At 43.1% G+C, this 12,804-nt stretch overlaps 5 protein-coding genes across 5 annotated transcripts; 1 reads left to right on the top strand and 4 right to left on the bottom strand.

Moving 5' to 3' along the window:
- Positions 1-29: 29 nt before the first annotated feature.
- Positions 30-1,638, bottom strand: EAE98_008877 (uncharacterized protein; the record flags this gene model as incomplete). The annotated part of the gene is made up of 8 exons (XM_038956500.1): positions 30-274; positions 404-556; positions 630-737; positions 831-1,004; positions 1,108-1,248; positions 1,371-1,431; positions 1,493-1,505; positions 1,562-1,638. 8 exons carry the CDS (start codon positions 1,636-1,638, stop codon positions 30-32), a joined length of 972 nt encoding a protein of 323 aa, XP_038807212.1.
- A 979-nt stretch (positions 1,639-2,617) lies between these two features.
- On the top strand, positions 2,618-3,364 carry EAE98_008876 (uncharacterized protein; the record flags this gene model as incomplete). Its single annotated transcript, XM_038956499.1, has 2 exons — positions 2,618-3,098; positions 3,207-3,364. The coding sequence occupies 2 exons, from the start codon at positions 2,618-2,620 to the stop codon at positions 3,362-3,364; spliced, it is 639 nt and encodes a 212-aa protein (XP_038807211.1).
- A 582-nt stretch (positions 3,365-3,946) lies between these two features.
- On the bottom strand, positions 3,947-4,825 carry EAE98_008875 (uncharacterized protein; the record flags this gene model as incomplete). Its single annotated transcript, XM_038956498.1, has 1 exon — positions 3,947-4,825. The coding sequence occupies one exon, from the start codon at positions 4,823-4,825 to the stop codon at positions 3,947-3,949; it is 879 nt and encodes a 292-aa protein (XP_038807210.1).
- Positions 4,826-5,869: 1,044 nt separating this feature from the next.
- Positions 5,870-8,187, bottom strand: EAE98_008874 (uncharacterized protein; the record flags this gene model as incomplete). Its single annotated transcript, XM_038956497.1, has 5 exons — positions 5,870-6,218; positions 6,307-6,778; positions 7,000-7,138; positions 7,193-8,105; positions 8,156-8,187. The coding sequence occupies 5 exons, from the start codon at positions 8,185-8,187 to the stop codon at positions 5,870-5,872; spliced, it is 1,905 nt and encodes a 634-aa protein (XP_038807209.1).
- A 2,062-nt stretch (positions 8,188-10,249) lies between these two features.
- EAE98_008873 (uncharacterized protein) lies at positions 10,250-11,458 on the bottom strand (the record flags this gene model as incomplete). Its single annotated transcript, XM_038956496.1, has 1 exon — positions 10,250-11,458. One exon carries the CDS (start codon positions 11,456-11,458, stop codon positions 10,250-10,252), a length of 1,209 nt encoding a protein of 402 aa, XP_038807208.1.
- Between the last annotated feature and the right edge of the window lie 1,346 nt (positions 11,459-12,804).

Below are 12,804 nucleotides of genomic sequence, written 5' to 3'. Positions count from 1 at the left end.
ATCATTGAATCATTGAATCATTGAATCATCTACTCGCTCTTATTCCTCTCATGCGCATGTATCTTTCCATTCGCATGCAAATGACCATTTCCAAATCCATTCGAAAAGACATCCGCATTTCTTTCTTTCTCCTCCTCGAATCTTGCATTTCCCATGTCCCAATTTTTTGCTGTGCTCTTGCGGCCTGCTAAAATTAAACCTACGGGCCATGCGAAGCTTTTGCCTAGTTCTTGGCCTGCTTCTTCGGAGGTGAGGTATTCGACTAGTGCTATGACTATTTTTTCTGTTGTTAGAATTGTGTGTTGCATACTTTATTTTGTTGTTTGAATGCTCGGTAGAATGCTCGGTAGACTTGCTAGCTTGGGAGATTTGAAGAATAAAGATGGAAGGGAAATGGACATACAGATATAAGCACCGATTCCTGTCAAAATATGCCACCAGCCATGTAATTCCAGTACAAATGACCAAGGCATTCCCAACGAATGTTTTGTATCGGTGAGAGATTCACAAAACTGATTATCTATGTTCCAGAGAATGAAACCAGATACGAAGATTACTGAATGTGTTTGTTAGAATTCTGGAAGAAGATCATGTGATGTGAGAAGGGAGCATGATGAGAATCTACATACCACCTCCATATGTAACGAGTTTCTTCACCTGTTTCTGCACCTCTACATCTGCCACGCGGAGATTGATGATACTACGCGTCTTGATGCCTACAAACGCGATTTCGATACCTATTTAGGATTCGTCAGCTGCTTGTTGCCTAATCTTAGGGTTGTGGATTACACGGGAAAAGGGAACGGAAATCGAGAGAAGTCTTAACTTACCAAAAAGAACGGGATGCATTAGAGTTTCGTCAGTAATACAGTGCCAGGCTACAAATGCAACCATGAAGACAAATAAAGATACTCCGGTTACAACTGTATATCTGAGAGACTTGTCATATGTGAAAACTCGATGGACGACAGTAGATGTGGCGATCAACATGGAGGTGTCGTCGACTAAGATTTATTAGTATGAATATCCACATGGAAAGGTATCAGATTAAGAATATGGAGGATTGAATTTCCTTGACGAGGGAAAAGAGAGATAGGTTACACATACACCATTGTGTCCAGTCTTTATTAGTTGCGTGGAACAGAGCACTGAGGATGCCTACTGCTGCGAGTCCGAGATAGGGAAGATTCCGCAAGATGGCATCTTGACGGTTGGAATTCGCGCGGATACCTTTGTAGGCGTAGTAAACTATGTGTCGTTGAAGTATCAGCACTCGATCGGTTGATGTAAAACTGAATCTCGTGATTAAACACGTGGGAAGATATGATGGCGGAATACGAGAAACGGGACGAGAAGAGGGAAGAATATACGGTATGTGATATTCGTGAGTGTATTTATAAACTCGGCGATATATGTGGTTATGATATGATCCTGATTTCCATCAGTTGCCTGGTACATGATTTATTTCATCATAAATGGAGAATCTCTATACCTCTTCGCAGAAACTATTCGATATTAGTATGGTGAACGAGAGAAAATGGTAGTAGGAAGATATACTTACTTTGTTTGCGAGTTGATCGTGCCCCAGTATGGAGGAAGGGGTTCCTTTCTATATGGTATTGACGGTATAGAAAACATTTTGTACTGGATGATCGACGTTGATCAAAAGAAATGTATGTGTTGAATGCAAGTTGTAGTCCAACAAAAATCGCAGTCCTTTTGAAATCCAAGAGAACCGTATCTTGTGAATGAAGGCCAGGATACAAAGGTAATAAGATTACCTTGTAATAAGTGAATAGGTAAATCTTCTTCCACCAACTTCGAAAGATATTCCAGAGAAATCAAATCAATATATGCTCAAACTCCAAACCAACAAAACTGTTTTTCTATACTGTAGCAAGTGCTGTAGTAAGTGCATGTAATGTATACCTGATCTATACGAGATATCTCATCATCCTTATTATGCTCACATCCACATTTCAAAATCTGGTTTCCGGTAAGTTGGCTGGACATATGTACTCTTTTGAGGAAAAGAAAATCGCACGGGAACAGGTGCTATGGTGGAGTAGTTTGAGCGTCATTCTCAATATGCACCAAAGGATATTGCCTGAATGCGAGTCACTGTTGATTGATTGGTACGTATATATTGTCATGTTTTTATAGCAGGGGTTTGGGTGATATTGCTATATGCATTTGCATTTATAGATAATGACGATGTGTTCATGCACACACGTCTTGCTGTGGACTGGAGATTACCTTGTGATATTGATATATTATATAGTGAGTGTGAAAATGATGCTGTAAAAGATAGAAAGTTGTTACATGATAGATAGGTACATTTGGTAAAGAATGAAGATATACTTTACGTTGCCATCTCGAACAAAACCATAGTAGACCGACTCATCAACAACCCCTTCATCACTCCAAAAGACAAATATCGTATGAATGCTCGTATCGTAGACATCGGCAAATCCATCTCCAAATGTTCCGACTTCCCAACCAATCACGGCACACTCCATCTCGCTGACCCCATATCTTATCCTCTAACCTCGGTTCAATTCCTCCCAAAGCCATCGAACCAATACTAATATTACGACCTCCCCCAAAATCCGGGGAAATGCCCTCCTCTTCTTTCTCCCTCCCCAACATCGGAACTGCCAATCTCTCTGCTATCATCGCCACATCTTCCCTCTACATCTACTTAATCGCATTACATCAACACCAGCAAAAAACATTACTAGCAGACCAGGAACGCGAACAAGAACGTGTGCGGCTATCTCAATTACAATCTCAGAAACAGAAACAGAAAATCCAAACACAACCTCCGAATTCACGAGGAGGATACACCGATTCACAAAGTTCAAGTGGAAGTAGAACGAGAAGGTATTCTGAGAATCAATCGCAAATCGGAAATCGAGATCAGAGACAATATTCCAGTTCCAATCCCCATCCCAATTCAAATACACACACAAATACACATCGTCCGCCCCCATTCAGCAAGATGTCCAAAACCTTTTCTCCCTCGGAAGTCGCCGCTCATAAAGATGCCGAAAATGGCATGTATTTAATTATCGATGAGAATGTCTATGATGTTACCAGTATGTTTTATTTCTCCTTTCATCCCAATTATCCGAAAATTCCCCCTTTTTCCTACACTCATGATTACCTTTCCCCTTAACCCACGGCTAAACTAACCCTTTCCCCAGATTTCCTCGAAGAACATCCCGGCGGTGCGAAGATTCTCAAACGTGTTGCGGGAAAAGATGCTTCGAAACAGTTTTGGAAATATCATAATGAGAATGTGTTGAAGAAGTATGGGGAGAAATTGAAGATTGGGGCGGTGGGGGAGAAGGCTAAGTTATAGATGGATTTTGAGAAGATGACGGGATTGGAGTTTGGGTATTGGAAGTTTGGGCAAGGGGGAGGAGATGGAGAGTGCAAGCGGAATTGTGTGGAGATGAATAATGGGGAGGAGACATCGGATGATTATATACATGCCCATAAGACGAGATGAGATGAACTGGGATAATAGAGGGTAATATAAGAAGAGGAGAGAAGATATTTGCATATATACACCAGATGAGTATTGTTAGAAAGAATGAGTCCAATAGACAATTTTGTTTCACTGACCATGTTGTTATGTCCGCTGGATCATGAAATCTGCAGGTCGGTAAGCATGAACAAAAACAACGCTCACGTCAAGTGATGAAAGCAAGTTGAGTTTTGGAAAATTCGTCGCATTGAGTATTCTATCACTACCTGGTATTGCTGATTTTCCAGCATGAAAAGAAAAGTCCTGCAATTATTCATAGTTTTTCCTTTCCCATCCTTTCATTCCATAGTTATCCATGAATTCCATCCGAAAGCATCGTAATCTCATAATTCATTCTCGCAAGAGTTGTCTTGCATTTCTGTCCTCAATAATTCATCCCCATCACCAAACCACCTAACACATCAATCCTCCCAACATCAACCCCCCACCCAATCCCATCGCCAACGGAAGTCCCGCTCCCCCTCCATATCCCCTCGCATACCCCCTATTGTACGGCATCCCCGGTCTTCCATACCCACCCATCCCCATCGCATACGGACTCGGTCCAAACGCACCTCCTCCAGGCATAAACGGATTATACCCATAACCTCCCGCAGGATACATACCCAATCTGGTAGTTCCCGCACCGGCCATTCCCGACCCAGGATAATACCCTCCAGTATTTCTCGGGGGTTCAATATACACATCCTTCCCCTGGCGATCTTTGCCCAGAAGTTGTGGTTCGCCTGTCTGAATCGCCTTGCGCATTGCATCCCGAATGGCTTGATGACGTCGATACATGGCAGCTTCTTCTTCTTCTCTCTTTCTACGACGGGCTTCTCGCTCAGGATGCGTGGAGTTGGTTAATTTATCTTTCATTTTCCGACCTAGTTTGTGGATTCCAGTGGGATTTTGCTCATTGGGACGAGCGTTCTGAGAACGTGCAGGAAGAGCAGAGTCGTCGTCTGTGCTTTCAGCTTCGAGATCGGCGTCGCTGGGGACCCAGTGTAGACCTTCGATTCGTTGGCGTTCGTTGGGTGGGAGAGAAGAGAGATATTCGTCGTCGTCGTAGGGATGTCGCCAGATGGAGCGGGGAGGGGTTTGTCGGGTGTCGACGAAGAATTGATGGTTGCTTTCTGTGTCGTATTGACGGATCCAGCCGGGAGGAAGAGAGCGTGCTTCGTCTTCCATGGAACGACGGCTTTGGGGAGGAATACCACTTCGGGTTTTGTGGGGGTGGTTGGGAGTGGCACTCTCGGTGTAGGGTGGTGGTGGTTCGGTGGGATTAGACATTGTGATATGATGTGATGATTGTATTCTTTAGAGGTAGGTATCTCGAACACTCTGAATGCTCGTATGTGAAAATTATTGTAGGTATCGTAGAATTTTAATCTGAAAGATCTCAATATTGTAAACCTGTATCGAATTTCCAAGACATGTGCGATATGTAGCAGTAGTTCCTCGATTTTGACCTTACCCCAAGCTTGTCTGGGGCAAATGCTCCGAAATGACGTCATTAGAAGCTACTCCTCCTGTGGCTATTCATTATACACCTATCAAATTTTTTTATCAGTCGCACTTCCCACAAACATAGCCATTAACGGCGGTTACTAATCAACCTTGGAACCAGTTCTGTGGATATAATTGTGGCGGTGCAACATAGCCAGAAACAACGAGACAAGAATCATGATGTTAGTTGTGTGCATTTCGTACTACAGTATTATGAAACCGCAATCGCAGCTTCTAGAATAGTACCCCTCACTCAATCTTCTGGATGCCCTTATAGGTATCCGAGAACATACAATCTACTTCAATCAAAGGATTTCTCAAGGGCACGCTGAAGACAACCAGTTGGCGTTATCAGTTCAAGGCAAGAGAAATTGAGCAGGAAGTTGTACTCACTCATTAGGATATCAAGGTGTTTGATTTCCTGTGCATGAGGCTATACAATATGATCCAGCTGATGTGGGCTTTATCCTATCGGTTTCCGGTTGGATATAGAAATATTTCTATTTGTATACACCACCACGAATAGGAGCATCTGCAGCTAATCTTTCCAAAGAGTATCAAAGAGGACCTAACGTCAGGAAAGCTTGCTCCTATGATGAGCATTCTCCGGAGAAGATAGATTTGACTATATATTATTTCCGAAATACTGATCATTTTATCTAGCACGAAATCGACAAACGATGAAGGCGAAAGATTTCTGACGCCAATCATAACGGCGGTTAAGGTGGGATGAGTTGTCCCGCCTTGTCAATGGAAGAGTAGAATCTCGATCAAGCTGCTTCATAAATCAATACTTGACGTGTTGTCAACTACATCTCGTGTTTCGCTTTACTCGAGACAGATACGCTGCCTTGTAAATTCTTGACCAAAGTAACGCCTATCATTGAATGGAGGCATCACTTCTTTAGCAATTGAGGCACCATCGATGCTGACGTGTTTGCGCACCCAGAAGTCTTCCAACCTCATGCACCCAATTCTTGTGAAGCCTTTGTCGCCTTTTCGTAGAACTATGATGCCGCGAATACTGAAACGTTTCTCTTCCCCCGAGCCGATTTCGGTTGTGAAAAGAAGACCAAATGTTGGTTCTCCAACTTCAGGCTCAATACCCAACGTCAAACGAATTACGGCGAATATCCCTGGAGCCTGTTCCTCAAACATGACATGGTTGTGACAAGCTCTGAAATCTAGGTTTGGAAACTCACCAGAACTCGGTAGTTGATTTGCCCCGACGAGCTTGAGTTTGGCTAATGGGCCCCGTCACATACAGACACTTGGTTTTTTGTTCGTAAAAATCAGTCGACTTGTCTGGAATCTCGACAAATATCGGTGCATATGTTAAGTCGGTGGATCCATACGAATTGGTGAGGTAATGATCCTCAAACTCGATACCTCCCTCCCATCCAGACCATGACCAGGTAGGAAAATCTGGTCTTCGCCGTTTGGGTGGTTCTGGATGATACCAATGTAGCAATGGGACGCCATCTATGAAAGGTAATCCCCAGGCGTGACTCGGCAAGCAAACACTGGGCGAAGCCGAGTCTATCACTACCGATACTTCAGGGCATGCTGCTCTCTGTTGCTCATACGCTGCAAAAACACCAAGGAAGGCATCGAGAGAATCTTGGGGGTAGGATAGGTGTCGCCGAGTAAACTCGACAATTCGAAACTGAATCGCAAACACTGCCCTCTTGGTTGCAAACAGTGTCTGCAGAATGTTCCAATCCTTCATGAATGCTGCTGTATCCGGGGAACAAGCTGCTGCAAGGATTCTTCAATATATTTACCCCTACAGTGATATAGCACTCCCCTGTCAGTGAAGACAAGACACCGTGTCGATAACAAACCCTCTTGATACGTCCGACCTCTCTGTATCCAGGTGGACGACCGTGTAGAGTTAAGTATTGACGGGAGCTCTAGTAGGGTGCACCCGCCTATTTGAGTCTACGTTTGGGCTAAACGAGGAATGGTGCTTATCCCAGGTAACCCATCAGCAGCCGTCTTTCCGGCAGCGGCAGTGATGGTTATATAAGCCTTAGCATAAATTTCATCCATGGAAAGAATTAGTCGGTGTTTCTCTGGGTCGTCCTGTCTAATGCACTATATTGATACTTTAGCGTTTCTTGAGCCACAAAAGTTTAGTCGGCAACTTACGTATCTGTCGACCCAAATAAACCTCAGACCCAGCTTCAAGGTAACCTCATTAGCGTCCTTGATCACAGCTGGAACCTTGGTAATAGTGGTGTGTGCACATCCCCAAACGTAAGACAAGGCGACGTACTTGCATGATTTGGGTAGTGGAACGAGCGAAAGAGTCGAAGAGGCAGCCAGACAGTCAATGACGAGAAGTTCAGGCACAAACAGTGGATTTGCGCCGAGGCAGCTCTCATATTGTTGGCAACACTCTGAGATGGCATTTCGTATCCAAGTAAAATCCCCAATGAAAGGTGGGATTCTATGTGGTGCGGGGTCTTTTCCGGGAGCAATCAATGCAATGTATAGCTTACCCTGCCTATAGCCATAACCCGACTCAGTTTCATCGTTGAAGCTGTGCCAATTGCCGATTTGTAAAAGTTCAAGACTGCCTTGACTGCATATCGGGGGTTCAAGCAGCACTTCGCTTCCAAGGGTCGTGACTTCAAGGTTGCGGATGTTGGGTTGGTCAACGTACAACTTCTTCGGCTTATCCTCATCTTTGATGATGGAAAGAATCAGGCAAACTCTACATTTTGCAGATTTCAGCTGGTTGTGACTCTTTGTCATGGTCTGAACGAATCGTCCTAAGAATGTAACTTGCTCGTCTTCATCACGTTTTTTACGGTTAAATTCTGGGTCCAGCGGTCGCTCAGCGAGCTCTCTCCAATCCACCCGTCGACATTTTGGACATAGTGAATCATCTTCGAAAGACATCCTTCCAATTTCGAATGCCGTTTGGTGGTTTTTTCTCCACGTTATCTCTTCTACAATTTTGTCGAATTTAGTATAGCTTCTTATACAGACAAGAGGAGACGACGAATAATCTGATGTACTGATTCTAATAGGTCCTAGACGATGTTTCTTCAGGAAGCTAGATGTGTCAAAGTTGAGTCTTTGACATTAGAAGAATGTGGTAAATACTTATGGTGCCTGGAATCTTTCTTCAATGACATTTTTAACTCGGGGGGTGCTTATGTGATAGTGACCAATGAAAGTTTGGTACCGAACCTCATGCATGTGTATACGCTGCCAATGATCACGGCGTTTAGATGATTGGTATTGGGTTGAAACTACCTTATTGCTTTAATCTGGGGGTTCAATTTCATCTAGCAATTGGATGCATTGGAATCTATTAAAAATTGCGTTATTTGATACTTCGAGAATTTATCATTTTTTGCTATCTCTACCTACCTATATATGTATATACGACATTTAAATTAAAATACATGGCTATATGGTTTCTACCAGATGAGATATGTTCTTGTAATGTTGATGGGATGAGGATTTATGCCGTCATCTTTGAGATTCTTTGAGATTGGAGAAGATGTACTCATGATATGAGGCTCAGAGATCATGCCGAATACTAGCAATCTTGAATTTGTATATCAGCTATGTAGGAAGACTTGATAGATAGATAGTACAATAATATAATACGTATGTTTTGAATGATTATGAGTCGTAGAACCTCCCTCTTCCTCTCCCTCTCCCCCTCTCTCACACACACACTCATTCCACTACGTTCCCAGAGTGACACACATCACACAAGTACTACGAAACCAGTTCCAAGAAACTAATCTTCACATTATACCATCTCCAAACTCCAAACCCCAAACCCCAAACCCCAAACACAACTTTTTCCCAACCCCGAAAAAAAGCAAGAAAAGAAAAACAAAAAGGAAAAGAAAAAGAAAAACATACCTCACCTTTGAAAGTTCAAAAATAAGACAGACTTGGGATTAAACCCAAAACAGGATCTACAAGCACGAATACAAGCACGAGCACGACGACTTACAAGCGCGCAGAGCACATGAAAAACCCGAGAAAAACACGCAAAGAAAGAAGAAAGAAGAAAGAAGAAAGAAGAAAGATATATGTACTCATTTATTATCAATCAAATCAAATCAGCCTTACTACTTACTTACTTACTTAGTAACTAGGAGTATTTTTTTTTTTTTTTTTTTTTGAGGGGAAGAAGGAGCAGTCAGTAGCAGAAGAAGTAGTCAATAGCAGAAGAAGTAGTATAAACAAGCGAGAGAAAAGATTGAGAAAGAAGATCGAAAAAGATAAAGGAAATAAAGAAGATATAGGAACTATTCCATGTATAAAGAAAATACTAGACGTGCGATACTATTAAGATATCTCGTACGATTGAATCGATTAAACTTAAACTTTATCTTTGTCTTTGTCTTGGGGATTGCTTTGATGTTAGGGGTGGTGGGGTGTAGGGAGGGGATGGGGAGAGGATGGGGAGGGTATATATAGATATACGCATATGTACCTAGTATATAGATTTACAGACGAGAAGAGATGAGTATATAGTGTATCGAATCATCGAATCAAATCATCAAGTTAAATCTTCAATCAATCAGTCCATCAATCAGTCAAGAGAAAAAAAAAAAGACAGTAGTTCAGAGAGGTGATAGGTATAACATTGTGCGCTGTGCCAAGGTAGGTAGGTAGATAGGTAACTATCCAATTACCGGCCTTCCTTCTCCTCCCCCTCCCTTTTTCACACAAAGATGAGTGATTTGGAATCCCCAAACCCATGTATACAACACTTTCTTCCTTCTTCCCTTCCTTCCTTTCCTGCTACCTAGTATCCTAGTCATAATTCGTGCATCCCTCCGTCACTCCGTCCATTGCTAATCCATAAACACGTAAATCCCGCCAATCAATCAATCAATCAATCAATCAAGCCACGCACCCCTCATCCTCATCACTACAGTGATGAGAGATGAAAACCCAAAGAAAGGGGAGGGAAATCTATAATACCCCAAACAAACAAACAAACAAACAAACAAACAAACGACTTGAGAAGCGCTATACAAGTTTGGATTGGATGTCTTATCGCTAATCCAAAAAAGCACATGTAGGATTTCTTCACTCTGCAAAAACCCTTCCGAAAAAATCAGTAGAACCTCCATCCATCCATCCATCCATCCATCCATCCATCCATCCATCCATCCAACCATCCCTATGAAAACGCCAGAATTGAATTGTAAACGGTAAACCAATTTATACCAGGTCTTCGATTTGCAAAACTCCTACAAGTTCGAGATCATCCATGATTGCCAGGATAGTATTCTCAGAGTATGCGCTGCTCTTTTCCGAGCCAGACTTTATATACATCTCCTTTGCAGCAGCGACTTCAGTTTCAGCTGGGATGGTAATCCATTTAGTACTTGGGATCATCAAACCATTGATAGAAGATGCTTCCAAATTCATATCGGCTTTTCCGAGCTGTTTGATGGAGCGAGGTGGCACGACAATATCGGTGCCACATCTCGCCCATCCGGATTCGGAGCCATACGCTTTGATGAGAAGATCTGCTCCGGTGTTTGGTCCACTGCCTAGATCTGGCATGTCGGCGAGACAAATGGCAATGTCGGATACTTTTTGGGGCGGTTTGAAGGCGGCGCCAATGGCGCCACCGGGATGGTATTTAGAGAAAACGGTGGAGATGTTTCCGTGGATTTCTCGGGCAATGACTAGAGCGAGAGCATCCCCGACGGCGATTGCCATCGTGGTAGATGTGGTGGGGGCAGCACAGCCAAATGATATAGTTTCTGGTTCAAAAGTGGGTGCTGGCAGTAAGATAGTTTTTGGTCGACGTCTAATGATTTCGCAATTGGATCGATGAGTGTGACCGGTCAGGATGATCATGGGGAGAGATGGATCGAGATGAGGAAGCAATTCGAGTAATTCAGGGGTTTTGCCCGAGAAAGATACGAGGAGAATAGTATCATATTTGGTGATCGCTCCCAGATCTCCGTGTACCGCTTCGGTAGCGTGGATAAAAACTGCTTGGATAGCGACACTACGCATTGTCGCGACGAGTTTCTGGGCAATGTAGCCACTCTTTCCTACACCGCAAATGACGAGCTTTCCTCTCTCGCCAATGGATCTTTTGATCGCATCCACAGCATGATTGAATCCATCTCTTGCGACTGGATCGGTGTCATACAGCATGGTTAATGATGATAGTGATGTAGCTTCGGTACTAAGAACATGAACTGCTCCTGATAAGCGTTGACTAAAGGGTGGACATCCCTCTTCTATTTCTAGGGGGGTCAATGACATCAGGTCGTCCAGTGGAGGAGGAAGTTCGTCGCATGGTGTACTTGGGGTTGGTGGTGATGGTGGAGCGGAAGCCGGGAGGCAAGTATGAGGTGCAGAATTGAGAAGGTACACCTCGCTATTTTGAACGGGATGATCGTAAGCCATTGTTGGTATGTGATAACAAAAAGTATAAATTTAAATAAATGGTGCGTGATGATATGGTATTAAGCTTCCAGAGCCGATTGATGGTATGTAGACGATGGACAGCTCCGCTGCTTTGAATAAAGGTTTATATGGCTTTAAAAAAATAAAATAAAGCTAATATCCGATATGAGAGGTCTTAATTAAAAATGTTAGCCAGAACAAATAAGGATAGAGACTTCAATAACTTTGTTACCTTTCTAAATTCGTCGGATGGCCTTGATTATATTCTAGAGTGATATCGTGGACGTGAAAGAGTCTAACGGGCTAGAGCGTGGGTAAGAGTGGTGACTAGGATATCTCAGACGATAGCTCCACGTAATGGGAAGTTTCGGTGCTTCAAATAGAACGGAAAGTGAATCGACGTTTACGGATCATTCTGAAAGCATTGTAGAAGGGTGCCATGGGGGGGATTTGAATATAATAAGAGATGAACAAGGTTTGTGTAACAGATGTGGTGGATAGAACCGATGGGTGGGACGACCGTGAAGGGGAGAAGAGGGGAGAGGGGTGGAATACCTTTATTGATAAACAATTTGCAAGGGGGGACCGCTTAGGTGAGGATGGGAGAGAGCACTGAATACTGAACACTGAGCAGTGGTGCACTTTAGAGGTGGGCCGTGGCTTAGAATTGTCTGGTCTTGATATCGGTATGCTAGGTACTAGGTAGACTAGTTCGTACGGTATATACGAGTCTGTCTGTCTGTATTTGATAAAGTCGATGGATAAGAATACGATTTCTTCGATCTATATCGATGACCGAGGGGCTTGAGATTAGTTTTTAAATATGAGAAGGATCTTGCCGTTCCTGTCTAGACGAGCTCTAGCTAGGTATGGAAGCTAGAGAAGAAGAACAGAAGATGAATGGACTACGGATGGCAGGGAAGGGAGGGAGCTAAAAGGAAAGCCGACGATTAGACTTTCTCAAGTAGGTACTGCGTACATGATACATCATACATGGTAGTAGTAGGTCGTAGTAGGTCGTAGTAGTAAGTAGTAGTTGGTTAGAACTTAGTAGTACCTATGTGAGTAATAGTTGGATGGCATGTATACTACTACCAAGTAGTTTATCTAGGTGTTGTCGGCATTGTTGTTCTTAGGGCAGATCCAAGTCCCAAGTTTTTTGTATTGATCTCATTGGTATCATCGATTGCTGGTCAATTGTAATCTCTAACAAGATATCGTATATCTAGCTTGCACGATAAAGGATTTCTTCCGATTTGAGTCGATTGATTAGTTTCCTTATTTATCGAGAGTATAATCGGATACCGGTAGTCGATTACTAGACAGCTCAGTGCCTAGTCTCCTAT

Source organism: Botrytis deweyae (genome assembly GCF_014898535.1).
Source record: "Botrytis deweyae strain B1 chromosome Unknown BDEW_024, whole genome shotgun sequence".
NCBI classification, from domain to species: Eukaryota; Fungi; Ascomycota; class Leotiomycetes; order Helotiales; family Sclerotiniaceae; genus Botrytis; species Botrytis deweyae.
Note: the sequence above shows the minus strand (reverse complement) of the source record. Positions and strands in the feature narration are given on the sequence as shown.